The sequence below is a fragment of the Meriones unguiculatus genome, chromosome 17 (assembly GCF_030254825.1).
Source record: "Meriones unguiculatus strain TT.TT164.6M chromosome 17, Bangor_MerUng_6.1, whole genome shotgun sequence".
In the NCBI taxonomy this organism is placed as follows: Eukaryota; Metazoa; Chordata; class Mammalia; order Rodentia; family Muridae; genus Meriones; species Meriones unguiculatus.
In genome coordinates, this window is record NC_083364.1 from 58,458,746 (window position 1) to 58,475,009 (window position 16,264).

General features: G+C 40.9%; 1 protein-coding gene across 1 annotated transcript in view; it reads left to right on the forward strand.

Moving 5' to 3' along the window:
* Impg2 (interphotoreceptor matrix proteoglycan 2) overlaps positions 1-16,264 on the forward strand; it is a 56,608-nt gene that overhangs the window by 28,517 nt on the left and 11,827 nt on the right. Inside the window, exons 11-14 of the mRNA XM_060370556.1 lie at positions 4,920-5,164; positions 6,878-6,963; positions 13,020-13,302; positions 14,399-15,672. Of these exons, the coding sequence (XP_060226539.1) occupies positions 4,920-5,164; positions 6,878-6,963; positions 13,020-13,302; positions 14,399-15,672 (1,888 nt within the window). The remainder of the gene's footprint in view (positions 1-4,919; positions 5,165-6,877; positions 6,964-13,019; positions 13,303-14,398; positions 15,673-16,264) is intronic.

The following is a 16,264-nucleotide window of genomic DNA, read 5'->3' on the forward strand; positions in this document are numbered from 1 at the left end:
TATGATTGATGCCTGACTGATGGATTCCTGGATGATTCACGATGAAACATACTGGTGCAGCTGTGGTTGGTTGCCCTAGGTTATTGAGTGTGGGGCCAGCACAGCTTTCTTCAATCAGAGAAGTTCTGTCTTCCTGTCTATGGACTTCCTGGGCCTCTTGGATTAAAAAAAAAAAAAAAAAAAAAATTACCCTCATCCTGAGAAGTCTTTGCCAGAATGCTGCTTTCCTGGGTCACAGTAAAAATTCTTGGCTTTAAGAATACCAAGAATAACTTCTTGGTATTCCAAGTATTTCTTTGAGTTCTCATTCCAAGACAAAAACATAATAAATTACAGCATCTTTCTGAGTCATTTTATCTTTCTTAATGAATATATCTATGCTAGACAAGGTATGTTACAGAAGACATACTATCTTTAGATGACCAATATAAACACTGGGAGGCAAAATGATATTTTGTCAGCAAAGGATGAGGTTAGTAATGTAACACAGACTTGCTGATTTGCATAGATTTCTCATCCAGGAACATTTCTTATGATCTTTTCTCCTTAACATTTAAAAGCCATGCAAGGGACATAGTAGGATTCCAGTAAATGCTTGACTGTTCTTGCCCACTTTTTCATGAAGTGAGCAGTGGGACAGCCATTTGAGTTCTGTCAGGCATAGCCTCCTCTTTTCTCTCCCCTACCTCTTTTCCTCTTCCTCCTCCTCTTTCATTGTTGCTATTGTTTTCTGTCTTAGAGTCATGCTAACACTATAAGAAAGTTTAATAGATTGTATAAATATCTTGAGAAGGAGCCCAGCTTTCTGGATATGCAGGTGTGGTCCACCAGGCTTGCAGAGGGTGTGGCGTCCTCATCAAGTTGTGGGTGGCCTGGAAACAGTGTCTCTAAATGAGTGTACAGATATAGAAGTACGAAGGAAATAGACGTGCTCTGCAGGGGGAAAGCTGTTCATTTTATATTTAGGGTCATAAAACACTCCCGCTTAAGAGACGAAGTGCAGCTTGTCAGATCCAGACCCAGAATTTCTTTTCCTCAATGTAATCAATTAGTGCTTTGCTCTGTTAATGGGGGAAGGAAGGTTGGAGGGGTCTGGTTGCTTCCAGGCATCCCCTATAGACTAGAACATCACCTGCATTGTACAGATCAGGACAGGTGCAAAGTAGCCAGCACTCACAGGAAAGGACTTCTTAAAACCACCATCCGATTCCTAAACCACAAAAGACATCTCTTTCTGATTGTTGGAACATGGGAGAGGCACCTGCCAACTGTGTGATCTTTGCATCGGCTGGCTCATGTATTCTTTTCCCATAGGAAAATCCACGAGGAGTTATAATCAAAAGTTTCTTTTGCAAGCTTGAATTCAGAGGGAGTTCGGTCATCTGGATGACCACTGTCAATCAAGCCAGAGTAGTTTGTTATATTTGCCTTTAATCAACAGGATACCTTTAAAGAAGCTGTGATAGACTGGGCAGCTCTCGCCTCTAGGAGGATTCGAGAGTTTATTCTGGAGTCAAATGTGAGTGACTCTTGTCCGTGTTCTGAGTCTCACCGGTCGATTGGCGAGGGATGCTGCAGGATGTTAAGGTGTTGCTGGCAGCAGCTTCTGTGGACTGGATACTAGAAGCTTCACAGAAGCTGTTTTCATTGATTGTTGCACAAAAGGCCATTTGGCAAGTCAGCTTCCTGCACACCACAGCTTCTTATCAGATTTAAGAGTTGTCTTAGAGAATCATTACCCAAGCAAACGCAGTGTATCATAAGAATTCAAGTGTCTTATGATTAAGGTTATACTCAGGGTCTGAAGTTCCCAAGAAAAAGCAACCCCCCAAATTTAAGATAATAGTCACTGATTATTTACAAGAGATTACTTCAAGGCTAAGTGACCATCACTCCAGAGTAAAGGTCAGGTGCAATGGCTTTTTTAAAATTCTGCTACACACCATACCCAAACTCCATGTTCCGATGGGTGAAGGTTTCATGGAGGTTTATAGTAACAGAACAAACAGTGACAGAAGCCTTTTCAAATACAGTGGGTATGGAAGAGCAGGAAATGTCAGCTATAGGCTTCAGGTGGTGGCTGATGGCATTCTTAGCCTTTTGGTGATGGAAGCTAGAGGGCTGTTTGCACAGTCCAAAGGAATTACCTACCAGTCACAGAGATGTCAGGTCAGACGCAGAAGAGGAAAATACACATCTATTAAGAGGACTGAAGGTGGCCCAAGATAGTTTACCTCTGGCCTTGAAATGTTTTAGCCTTTCCCATCATTAAAATCCTAATCAGCTAACCAGCTTTCCAGAAGGCTCAGTGATGAAGTTCATGCAGGGAACTTTGTTTCACACTGGTTAGAAACTTACTACTAAACAATAACAAATTACTGACCAGCTCCTTTCACCTAGGATCTGTAATGCCATCTTCCTTCTACTGAATTTTTTCTTTAGATATGTAAGTGATTTGAATACTTTGCAGATTTTTTCTTTTTATATTCAAACAAATCTACATTTCTGCTCATATAAAAATACTGGGTAGTTCTCTGTATGAGGTGCCACGCTGAATATTGGGGCTAGAAACTTAAGGAGAGAGGGGGGCAGTCACAATAATAAAATCTTTTTACATGCACATGACAATGGTGCTCGAGGAGGCACACATTCTACTATGTCTGTATATCCTCATACACATATCTACACATGAACACCTGAATAAGTAATTTCATGGGAAGATGCTGCCTGTTTTGATGTTTTGAATTGGGAGTCATTTACTGCCGTTGAATGTCTGAATTAGATATCTTTCATTATACACCTGTCCTGAGCGGAGTTTTTTTGGAAGGTAGTTCTCTTCCCTGGAGGTATCTTGTACAGCAGATGTGAAGACTGTTGAAGAGACAAACTGGAGGCCAGCGCGGTGACTGGCGCAGAGATGCCCCATAATGACCCAGATCCTAATCGTTTGATCGGCCGAGTAGTTCAGAATACAGTGCTGAGGTGAAAGCCGATCCCACCACAGCTTCATTGCCAAAAAAAAAAAAAAAAGTATGAAGCCTCTTAGCTTCTTTAAAACTTTAATATTGTTTCCTTAATAACATTCTGAAGATGATAAACATTTTTCAGCTTATTGTGGACACTAAATGAGATAAAGGTACAATGAGCATCTAGCATACTGAGATGCCTGAGTGAACCAGTGTCCGGGCGACACCCTCCCCTTTGCTTTCCAACCTTATCTTTCTATATTATTTCTTCAAATGGCCAAGAAAATGTAAGAGAACATTCCAGCTATTGCTTATTCTGTTCTCCCTCCTTTATTACATCAAGCCTTCTTTTCTTTGGCTTGTATGAAGGAACAGTAAAAAGAGCTTGCTTTGTAGATAGTTATTTGTTAGCACGTACTGCGGTTTATTGAATTCATTAATAAGGGAATAAACACAAGAAGAAAAGATAAAGGGAAAAAAAAGAGCAAAAAACTCATAAAGATTTATAAGTTAAATATAGCATTAGTAAGTGTCTGAGTATTGTAGACAGGTCAAAAGAAAAATCATGTCATAACATCCTTCACAGTTTTGCCTTAAAATTTATTGAACTGTAAATTCTTTGGGCTGTCAGTCAGAAGTAGGTTTCCGGAAAGATTCACTTAGCTGTCATTTCAGAAAAATTCTGTCCTATCTGTCTGTCTGTCTGTCTATCATATATCTATTATCTATCTAACTGTCTGTCTATTATCTATCTCTCAATCTATCATCTATCTATATTAGAAAAATAAGTTGCTGTATTTGTACACTTAACTTTTTTGCCTAAAAGTTTGAAAATTTTCTTCCTCAGTAAGTAGCTGTGCATTACTTTTCTGATAGCAACAATAAGGACATATAAGAAAAAAATTAATATTCTTTTGGGGAGGAGCTAGAAGGTGCGTGTATGTGTGCGTGTTATATATATGTGTGTGTGCATGTGTGCCTAGCACAGAATGTTTATAGAGGTTAGAGACAACTTGTGGGAGTTGATTCTCTCCTTCATGAAATGTAGGTCCAGAAACTGAACTCAGGCCATCAGGCTTGGTGGCAAGCTCATTCATTGGCTAAGCCATCCCAGTACAGCTTTTAAAAACAGGAAGTACAAATTGTAACAGGTCTTGATGGGAGACACCTCTCTCAAAGAGGATAAGAGATAGCTCATTCTGGAGCCCAGTATAAGTGTCCATGGCCTAACAACATAGATTTGGGGTTATACAAAATTCCATGTTCCAACAGGACATTAGTTTCATGAAGTTTTCATAATATCAGAAAAAGAAAGTCATTATGTATATGTATATATATATATGCTAAATACAGTGGTGGAAATATCCGGTAGGTTGGATACTGTAAAGTGGAGAAATCTCTATTATAGGCCCCAGATGTTAAATTAGCTTTGGGGTTTGTGGGAGCGAAGGGGTCTGTACATTTCAAAGGATTTATCTAACACTAGCACAGGTGTTAGGTTGCACAAGGAGTTGGGCCATGAATGCTGTTTGGCTCTGGACTTTCACTATCCCAGCCTCACCATATCATTGAAGTAACAATTAGCCTACCAACCTCTCTAGTTGCGGCCTTTCTCCAGGAACCTTTGTAATCACAGGGAAGGAAGAAAGGAGGAAATTAGTGAAAAGAAAGGAGCTGGCTTTGAAAGAGGGGGAAGCGGATGAGAATGTGGGGCATGAAGAACCTCTGATAATATGGAAGGGATGCCTCAGTGGCTTCCTTAGACTTCTTGTCCTATTCTTAAAGTTACGACCCTCCAGGTCTCTGGAGAGGGGGAGGAGGTGCCAGGGGGTTGCACAGCGTCTGCAGAGAATGTTGATAGCCTCCATGCCTTTTCAGACTCTGGCCCTTGGCCTAATGCTGTCTGTAGACCCAGAGCTCCTTTCTTAGCTGTAATCTGTTCTGGCTCCGTAGTGGAATAGACGTTCGCTATGCGGTTACCTTCAATGGCGAGGCCATCGGCAATACCACCTGGGACCTCATAAGCCTTCACTCCAACAAGGTGGAGAACCATGGCCTTGTGGAGCTGGATGATAAACCCACTGCTGTCTACACGATTAGTAACTTCAGAGACTATATCGCCGAGACACTGCACCAGAACTTTTTGATGGGGAATTCCTCTTTGAATCCAGATCCCAAGTCTCTCCAGCTTATCAATGGTGAGTTGGAAAATCACTCATGATGTCCTCATGTGGTTTTCTTTTCCTTTTCAATATAGTATGTAAAGACTAACCCACTAATATAGATGCTGCTACACTTTCTTAAACTGCACAGGAGAGGAACATCCTGATAAATGGAGCCTTGGCTCTACAATCACTAGGCATAGATTAGTCATGGGCTTCCTTCAATATTTTTTCCATAGTAAGTAGCAGAATCGGGAAAGTGGAACACAGCACTTCCATTACAAATACTTAAAGGGATGGGAACAAAGCATAAGAAACAGGAAAGTAGAGCCTGACAATAAGAATCACAGCAGACTGGTGCTGCAAGACAACGGTAGTGTGAGCTGTTGAAAAGGCCGGTTGGTTAAGGCTACCAAGCCAGCAGAAGCGATGGAACAGCAGAGGAAAGCTGGTGGAAGCTGGCTGAGAGAGCTGGCTGTTATAGCTGTGGAGATCCCATGATGGGTTATAATGAGCAGTGGAGCTGGGATCATCAAGGAGACCAGGGGCGGGGGGACCACTGTGGGTTTGGGGGATAGAATGGTCTTCTAGTCACCCTGGGGCAAAGCTTGCTTGCTGTCAAGCTCCTACTACATCTTAATTCATCAGAGACAAAGAGTTCTAACTTGTTTGCTGTTGTGCTTATTTTCTGTTTGCTTTGCCATGATGTCTTCACTTTTGGGTCCTTTAACCTTTAAAAGTTCCAGAACAATGTATTTTACTGAAGTGAGAAAATGGGAAAGCTGCCAGTTGCTAAAGTGGTAAATGAGAAACATAATGATGTCTTTAAAAATCTATCTATCATCTGTCTGTCTATCTATCTATGTGGGCATATTCTATAGTACTCTACAGTGCTCTACAGTGCATGTATGGAGGTCAGAGGACAATTTGTGGGAGTCTGTTCTTTCCTTATACCATTTGGATCCTGGGTGCTGAATGTAGGTTGTCTGGCTTTCTCACTAAGCCATCTTGCTGGTCTTAATGATTAATTTTTAGAGGAAGAGGTTAAGATAAATTAAATGTAACCTTCTAATTGATCAAAGAGTGAGTTATCCAGCTCTGAGGCCCAGGACATTTTCTGCAACACCCCAGAATTACTACATGGCTAGACAATGTTTATAGTTAGAAAATGGAAAGTGACATAAGAAACGGGACTAAGGTACAGAGAGGGATTGGTTGTTTAAAACCTAGCTTTTGCTTTATTTTAGAGGTTCTCAACTGGAGGTCATGACCCCTTTGGAGGTTGAACAACCTTTTCACAGGAGTCACCTAAGACCATCAGAAAGCACAGATATTTATATTACAATTCATAAGAGTAGCAAAATTGTAACAAAAAAATTTTATGGTTGGGGGGGATCACACTCTGAGGAACTGCATTTAAGGATCACAGCATTAGGAAGGTTGAGAACTGCTGCCTTATCTGTCCATGATCTCATGTAAGCTCAGCTTTTGTGTTTGGCTGACAGTCTGCTCCATGACACAGATTTCTGAGTTTGGTTTGCATTTTGTGTTAATGCTAATTCAGCCAGGTTGTGGCTCAGGGTTGGAAGGACCAAGTTTGGTGAGCACAGCAGTCTGCTTTGGCGATGTTAATTTACTGTAACATCCTCTGAGCAGCCTCCTCCGGTGTGCGCTGAAAATGTGTGGGGATCTCAAATACAGCAGTGTTTTAAAACATGATTTTTTTTTTTTTACATTGTCTTTCCTCAGTGAGAGGAGTTTTTCTTTCCCAAAAAGAAGATGTAGTTTGGCACACTCAAAGTTCAAGTCTTCCGGTGACAACGTCCTCTATTCTGGTAAGCCACTGTGTCTTCCTTGCCCTGAAACCTGTCTCCTTTGCCGCTGTTCCTGCTTTCTTTGGCACTGTGAATTTCCCAAGCTGCTCCCATTTCAAGTACTCGTTTGTATGTCCCTGGGTCAGCACTCACAGTGGTCAGCTCAAGGGGACCAAGCATTGGCTTAGAAAGCTTAAGCTTTCCGTAGTGGCGAAATAAAGTCTGCACTGACAAGCACCACCTGTGGTGGGAAATTATTAGTTGTTCATAGTTGTTTGGGGACAATTAAGCTGTGAGTGCCCTCTGAGTCGCTTTTATGCTACCTAGAAATTTATTTATTTTTTTAATAGCCAAGACTACAAACTGATGTTCCTAAGTACAGAGAAGACATTTTTGTTTCAAGGATTATATTGATGGAAGTTGAGCTACGCCAATAGAATAGTATATGGGAGGGGGAAAGGAGCGAAGGGGTTGACTAGCTGAAAAATAAGAGGAACTCTAAAATTAGTTCTTCTTTTTAAGTAAATTGTATAGTTTATTATCATTGTATGTTTGCGTACTCAAAATGTATGTGAGGGGATGCACACGCCATGAGGTCAGAGGACAACCCTGGGGAGTCGATTCTCTCCTTCTACCTTTTTGTGGGTTTAGGCCATTTAGCTCCAGTCACCGGGCCTGTGCAGCAAGCATCTTTTTTTTTTTCAGCCCCACTATTATACCCAGCAAAAAATTATTTTGCAATTTTTTTATTAATTACACTTTATTCACTTTGTATCCCCCCATAAGCCCCTCCCTCTTCCCCTCCCAATCTCACCCTCCCTCCCCCTTCTTCACGCATGCCCCTCCCCAAGTCCACTGATAGGGGAGGTCCCCCTCTCCTTCCTTCTGATCTTAGTCTATCAGATTACATCAGGAGTGGCTGCGTTGTCATCCTTACCTACCGAGCCGTCTCACCCGCTCACGGTCCTTGTAAATTGGAATGGAGCACATGTTTCCATTTCCATTTGCAGACACACAGCAGAGAATGAATCTTCCCTTTTGTTCTTACTGTCCTCTTTCTGCTCCACATCTCTATTTTCCATCTCACTTATGGGGAGATAGTGAGGAGGGAAGAAAATCCTTCCTCAAGCGTAGCTGTGGAGGCAGTGGCACCGTCCAGGACAACACCAGGACTCCCTGTGTGCTGATGGTTCAGTGATCACAGGAAGGGACTCTTCACATCCGGCATCCACAGATCACATTCTCTCTTTCATAGCATGCCTTTTTTTTTTTTTTTTGCTTCAGACCAACTGTTTGAAATAGTTGTTTCTTGGTATTAGCACTGCAATGGAAAGTGTTTAAAAATTTTTTGAGATTAAAATTATATAATTTTCTTCCCCCCAAAACCCTCCTATGTACTAGCCTTGCTCTTTTTCAGACTCATAGCTTCTTTTTCTTTAATTGTTGCTACACACGCACATACACACATTCCTAAATACACAAATACAATTTACTCGGTCCTTACGATGTTACTTGTGTATTAACATATTTAGGTCAACAGTGGGAATTTAGAAAGCAAAGTTACTTGTCCACTGATCTATACAGCCGTCTCTTTTACTGAGTAACTGAATTTTGAAGTATGGAATCATTGGAAATAGCCTTTTCACTGAGTGCTGTTTTAGAGAAAGGATAGTTTGGGGATACTGACATCAGATGGCACATTAGTTTGGTGTTTGCTTAGCTCTCCATTGAAATATATTTATTTGTGCTTCTCATGTGCCAAGGATCGGGAGAACTAAGATGAACAAGGTGTGGTCCTCTCTAGGAGATGTTTCCAGACTGGTAGTAGACAAATAAGATGACATAGTGGGGAGCTCACCACAGATGACCACTCAGACACAGTGTAGAGCCAATTAAAAGTCTTTATTCCAGCCAGCAGGGACCACGCCCAAGTGTTTGGGGACCCAGGTGTGGCTCTGAGTGTCTAGAACAGTCCAGGACACAGGGATTTTAAAGACAGAGACCTTGTCTAGATATGTTGCTCAGCAGCTGCAGGGGCCTTCTGCAGAGTAAGAGTTTGAGGCGAGCAGTTGTTAACAGAAGCTAAGTTTCCACATGAACAGGCAGTTAGGATGAGCGGTTAGCTGGCAGAGGTTCCTCACGAACACGCAGTTCTGACAAAGGCTAGGATGAGTTGGCTAGAACATCCTGACCTTTGATCTTTAGAATAGAGTTGGGTAGCTTTCCGTGGGACTCTCGAATCAAGGAGGTCAGGTTCTAGTTAAACCAGGAATACAAGATGGAGGAACCTCTGCGCTGTCTTGTCCCCATAATAGCTCCTCTCCTGGAAGTCCACCCAGGGTGTAGAGTCAGGGAGAGGCAAGGTTACCCTCAGCCCTGATTTTCCTAATCACACCATCCCAGGGCTTCTCCAACTACTGTAGTGTGTGTGGTAATATTTTACAAACACAATTTAAAGGTCTGGAGATAACCAGAAAGGTCAGTCCATAAAGCTCTTGGTACTCAGACATGCAGAATTTTGTCCATATTCCCAGCGTCCACATAAAATGTGGGTTGTGGCAGTGCTATTCTGCAGCCCTACTGCTGGAACAGGAGTGTAACAAGGTCCCCAGAGCTCAGTGGCCAGCTAGTCTAGCCAATTGGTGACCTAGGTTCAGTGAGAAACCCTATCTCTAAATGTATACACCCCAAACACACACACACACACACACACACACACACACACACACACGTGTGGGTGCACATACAAAGTCAAGATTTTTTTTTTAAATTTATCAACCAGAGGTTGCCAACTGGGGATCATCTAGTTGGATTCAGAAAGGGAGAATGGGATATGTATTTAGAAACCAATTTAAAAAATTAAAAATCTAGCATCTTTTTACATAAAAATGCAGATTTTTGAGAATTGGGACTATCTGATACCAGGAAGCTCATATTCCCTTCTGCCAGGAAGTAGTCAGAGTATTTGATGGCTGTCATTCAAGGATGGCAAACACTGACTAAATGGGCTCCTTACTCAGTCACATTGCAGTAGCTCCATTGTCCCTTCAGCAAAATCTCTTTCTGAGAAGTGACAACTGCAGGAAATTGATAAGAATTTAAGGAGACTGGAGTATGTAAACTTTTAAGTTATTGCATACTTGAGTATACCGTGAGTTTGTGCTAGCATAACATGATCAAATAAGGGTAACTAGTCATCTATGAGCAAATATTTATCATTATTTTATAGGTTGATAAAGGTCAACCTTGGCTATTTTGAAGTAGATCACAGGTCATTAATGATAGTCACTCTGCTCTGATATAGAATACTAGATCTTTTTATTCTAACTGTAATTTTATACCACAAACTTCTATTTTGTTTAAAAATATTTATTTATTAAATGTATATGAGCTTCCCCTCCCCCCGCCCCGAGTAAGGAGCAGCCTTACTAGGCCACAGATAAGGACATTGCAGCCGTCCTGAAGATACCTGATAAGCTAGGGTCAGATGGAAGGAGAGGAGGACCTCCCCTATTAGTGAACTTGGAAGGGGGCAGGGAGGAGATGAGGGAGGGAGGGGAGGATTGGGTGTGAAAGAGGGAGAGGGCTACAGTTGGGATACAAGTGAATGTATAAAATTATTTAAAAATAAAAAAAATTAAAAAAAATGAGTGCTTTATCTTCATGTACTCCTGCATGCCAGAAGAGGGCACCAGATCCCATTATAGATGGTTGATAAGCACTGTGTGGTTGCTGGAAATTGAACGAGGGAACTCTGGAAGAGCAGCCAGTGCTCTTAACCGCTGAGCCATGGCTTCAATTCCAAACCTCTCTCTTTTTATCATTGCTTCCCCTACCTTTCCCAGCCTCTGGTACCACTATTATTTTTACCACATCTATAAAATCCAGTTGACTTTTTAGCTTCTATTGTTTATGAGAGCATGAGATATTTAGATGTTGGAATGTTGATGAGTGACAATAAGGCATAAAAATGATTGTTTTGAAATGTTCTTGCTTGCTTCCTTCCTTTGTATCTGCAACATCTTACTTAGTTAGAGAAGTGACATTTGTTAGCCAAAAATTTAATATTTAGACTTCTTTTACAGGTGGGACTGTTGAATTTGGAATCTTCTGGCATCCCAGTTGTGAAAATTACTTTTTTTTTCATTATGTTTTCTTTATTACTAGAAAGTTTTTCACATGGAAATTAGCACCAGTGAAATTGGCCAATATAACATTAAACATTGAACTAATAAGAACTCATAAGTTGAATTTGCTACTAGAAACATCTCAGACAAAAATAAGGAAATCACCCATCTCAGAGCCATGGCTTTAAGTACTGATGTTCTGATGTTCCTTTCTCGTCTCTCTCTCTTTCTCTCTGTGTGTGTGTGTGTGTGTGACAGTTTTGGCCTTTTCACTGCTATGAACATTTTCTCTTTGTTGGATGACATGCTTCTCTAAAATCTGCCTAGGTTTAAAATTGGATGCTTTTGTTATCTTAACATACATGGGTATCTATTCTCCACTCTCTTCCCATTCCTCAAGAATGGCTTGGTGAAGTCATGGAGCCTTTAACAAGTTGTTATATTGTTCCTTGATTTCCTTTTTTTTTTTCACATACAGAATTTCAATTTATTGTCTTATTGATTAATTTAACTATTACTCTCTTCATCAAGTCCCTTCAGAATAACATAGACACTGGAAGCAGAATTCAAGGCAGCATTGTGTGCATTGTGCATCTAGGTGGTGCTAAGTTACGCAGGGCCACCCTGCACACAGATCAGCAATTGCAAGCTGCCTACACTGCCCAGTTCTATAAGCTTAAATTTGCTACCAGTGGTTCCAGGTTCCCATGATGCTAAGGATGACTGTGTGAATGCTGAAAGTTGTCTCCCTGATAAGATTCCCCTTTACTGGCCTGGCTCACAAACCAAGTCTTGCTTTCTTCAGGTTCACACCTCACTGGGGATACCCCAAAAGGAATTTTTTTTTCTTATGTTGTAATCTTTCACTTCCTCACTAGCCCATTTTGCTGTTGCACCTCATCATTTGAGGATGGCCTTCAGTTTTCTCCTTCACAACATGCATTTTCTCTCATGGCGTTTTATTCCAACAAAGTCAGCTTATTAGAATATTGGACTCCAGGGGAGGGAGAGAGGATGGTTTAGCAGTTAAGAGCACTTGCTACTTTTGCAGGGAAGCTGAGTTCAGTTCCCAACACCCACATGGCTGCTTAAAACTATTCCTAACTTTAGTTTCTAGGGATCCAGTGCCTTCTTCTGGCCTCTGTGAACACCAGACATGTATGCAGTATACTTACATATATGCAGACAAAACATTCATACACAAAAACTAAAAATAAAGAAGTCTTAAAAAGGAGGAATATTATTTACCAGGCCAATGTCCAGCATAGATTAAAATATACAAACTCCAAAATACCATGACTCTTTGCCCTAGTAATACCATCATAGTTTTTATAAGATTAAATAGCTAGAATATTAAGGGTTGTGTTTCTGTCTACTTTCTATTTCTAAAACCAAATGTTGAAGTAAGATTATCACCATATTAACACAAAGTGGGGAGAAAGAATTGTTGAGACATGCAACAATTTCATAGGTGTGACTTCTTATTTGAGACAATCAGACCACACTGTGATATGGTAACATTTTTCAGAAAAATAAAGATTAAACACTTTTTGAAATGATGGATAAAACTGTTAATTTTTCCTTTCTGCTGTGGGTAGTATGCTTAGGTCTTTGCCAAGAAGTTACATATATTGCTAACGTCTACGTACTTAAAATCATTTAACCCAAGATGTTAGAAGGAAACACCCAAAGCCAGAGAAACAGCATTTTCTCTCACACATTCACTTTGTCTAGAGTTTTCTCAATACGGCATTCCACCCAGCCCTTTTACAGGTGAATTTGGAGAGGCTACACAGGTTTTCGGTAAATTTTCACACTGGTGCCTAGCTGACCTGGGATTTTATTCCAGAATATTTGCTCCGAGAGCACCTGTGTTTCTCCCATCTGCTATTACGTTTCTGTGTGTTTCTTTTCTCCATGATATGATTTAGCCTTTTTCTCCCTCCCCAGGACAATACCCTCCAAGCTGAATGGCTCTCAGCAGATGAATCTACCACCACCATTTCACCACTCGATTTCAGCTCTGGCAGGGATCTCCGGGCAGAAGGTGCTTTGGGTGACTTAGCATCTACACCTAAGTTAGCTTTTCCCCTGGAGGTGGTCCTCAGTTCTCCCCCAGAGGTTTCAGGGGGCAGCAGCTTGACTCTTCCTTCTGTTACCCCAGCAGTGCTTCAGACTGGCTTGCCTGTGGCTTCTGAGGGAAGGACTTCTGGATCTTTCATATTAGAAGACGGTAGGAAACTTTAATCACTTTTCGTAATTCTTTACTAAACCAGAGGGCAAGAGCTTTGGAGAGGTTACAGTGAAGAGGAAAACATGGTAGCATTCATTAGGGAGAAAATGTCTTGGGGAGTCTGTGAGAGAAGGAAAAAAAAAATCAGATTTAATTAGCCAGACTGGAAAGTAAAAATCATTGTATGTTAAGAAATGGACTTGAGGAAGTGGGTTGGAGATTAATTAAAAGATATTTTGAAGGTCATATTGAAGGATATATAATTAAAGTACTATGTCCATTACTAACAAAGAATTGACCTGCTTGAATGTAGTGAACAGTACCAAAAAAGATTATTTCAATAAATGTTAATAATATTGACTATGAGGGAAATTCCAAAGATTTTTAGGTTATGGTAATATTGAGAAGAGGAGAATATGAACTAAGAAAGTCACAGAAAGATGGAAAGAAAATAATTGATCCTCTAGATCAGTGGTTCTCAATCCCCATTGGGGGTCAAATAACCATTCAAAGGGGTTGCCTGAGTCCACCAGGAAACACAGATATTTACATTATAATCTTAACAATAGTAAAGGTACAGTTATGAAGTGGCAACAAAAACAATTTTGTGGTTGGGGGTTACCACAACATGAGGAACTGTATTAAAGGCTGCAGCATTAGGAAAGTTGAGAACTATTTCTGTAGATGATTTGGCATGGACTGTATGTGTGAAAGAGAAGATGAAGAAAGATAGAAATAATGGGTCTAGTATTTTGAACATAGGGGAAATCTGAAGGATGATGGACAATAAACTATGAGAAAGAGAAACACAATTTCAGAAAGAAAGAAATCTCCCTAAATTTCCAGTGGATTCAATCTGTGCCTTTCAATATGGTTAATCCTTTATTTTCATTGGGAAAAAAGTCAAATGCTTTAAGAGTATTTCAATAGTCAAATTTTTACCTCATGAATGCCTGCCCTACACTGTGAATTTATAATCATATTTTACTGTAGTGTGTATATTAATGTCAGCCATTGTCTCTGATAGCTAGCTAGCTTTATTAGAGAACTGGGGTTTCATTTTGTAGATTAACTAATAGAAAACTCTGTCTTTTAGGACTAACCATTACTGAAGAATCAGAAGGTGCTTCTATTGATATAGTGCCTTCAAGCTCATTAATTCAGCCTGTGCCAAAAGAAACAGTACCACCCATGGAGGATTCTGGCATGACTCTCTTGACATCCGCACCACATCCGACCTCTTCTGTTACAGAAGACCTTGCTAAAGACATAACAGCACCTTCTGGCTCGGACTCCTTGGCTTCCAAAGTCACAGACCATTTGGAAGTGAGCCCATGGTTTCCAGACACTTCTATGGAAAAAGAGTTCGTTTTTGAAAGTGGCTTGGGTTCTGGTTCTGGGAAAATTGTGGATCTGATTACTTGGCCGTGGAGTGAGACTTCATTAGAGAAGACCACTGAAGCACTGTCAAAGTCATGGCCTGAGGATGATGATGCGCTCTTCACCAAGGGTGAAGAAAAGTTACATGTAGAGGGCAGAGTGGAACAAAGTGTTGAACCTTCAGAACATAGATACGATGATTGGTCCATACATTTTACAGAGGAAGAGTCCCTTGTTGGATCTACTCTACCCACCTTTGTAGAATCTGCAACTCAATCTCCATCTCTAATTTTTTCTAAGCACACATCAGACCTACCAGGCATTGATTCTTACTCAGTTACCAAAGCTCCCTTCTTACTGGCAGCTATATCAACCTCCATGTCCGCTAAGAAAACAGATGAAGTGAATACCCTTCTCAAGGAAGATATGGTGCAGACAGAGTCACCCAGTCACGAAGGACTTGACAGTGAGATTTCAGTGGCAAAGCCAGATATTCAGCCTGTGTGGACCATATTGCCAGAATCAGATATAGATTGGGCACAAACTTCTTCCTTAGGGAAATTGTCCAGAGACACATTGGCAAGTACGCCGGAGAGCCCTGACAGGCTCTGGTTGAAAGCTTCCATGACACAGTCTACTGAATTGCCTCCAACCACCAGCTCCACCCAGCTAGAGGATGAAGTAATAATGGGCGTACAGGATATTTCATTAGAACTAGATCGGGTGGGCACAGATTACTATCAGCCTGAGCTAACCCAAGAACAAAACGGTAAGGTTGGTAGCTATGTGGAAATGTCTACAAATGTCCACTCCACAGAGATGCCTATTGTGGCTCAGCCCACAAAAGGAGGTGACATGAGTCACACCCAGACCGCAGGAGCACTGGTGGTTTTCTTCAGCCTCCGGGTGACAAACATGTTGTTTTCAGAAGACCTGTTTAATAAAAACTCTTTGGAATATAAAGCCCTGGAGCAGAGATTCTTAGAATTGGTAAGCACAGAATGTAAAACGTGAACGTTGCTGGATACGATGTGACGCCCTCCCTACCCTCAGCAGGCCAAGTCTGAGCCCAGAGAGGTGGTGTTCCATGGGTATTTTGATTTTCTGTCATAGTTGGGTAGAATCATTGCTTTGGGATGATTGGAGAAGGGTAAAATAGGTGAATTCAAGAACTGGAAACAGAAACATGGCAGGCTGATGTGATAGGTTGGATGCTGAAGACTATATGCCAGGAGTTCTGGGTCTAGAAGTAAAATAGGAAAGGAAATCTCAAACTCATTGGGAGACCCACCTTTTGTGGGTGTTCATATCTTCACTGTGGGAGCCCTTCAGTGAAACAGAGTAAATGAAATCTAGGCATCTAAAATGGTTTATAAGGTTTATAAATACCATAAAGTTTATAAATACCACTATGAAAATCTCATGATAGTCTTAACTTGTGCAATCAAACCATTCCTAATTTTTTATTTTTAATTGGTTTATAACATAAAGGTTTTCATTATAGCATTTTATATACACATATCATTGTGCTTTGCCCACAGTCAGCTCTGCATTACATGGCCATGTCCTTCATCATCTTCCC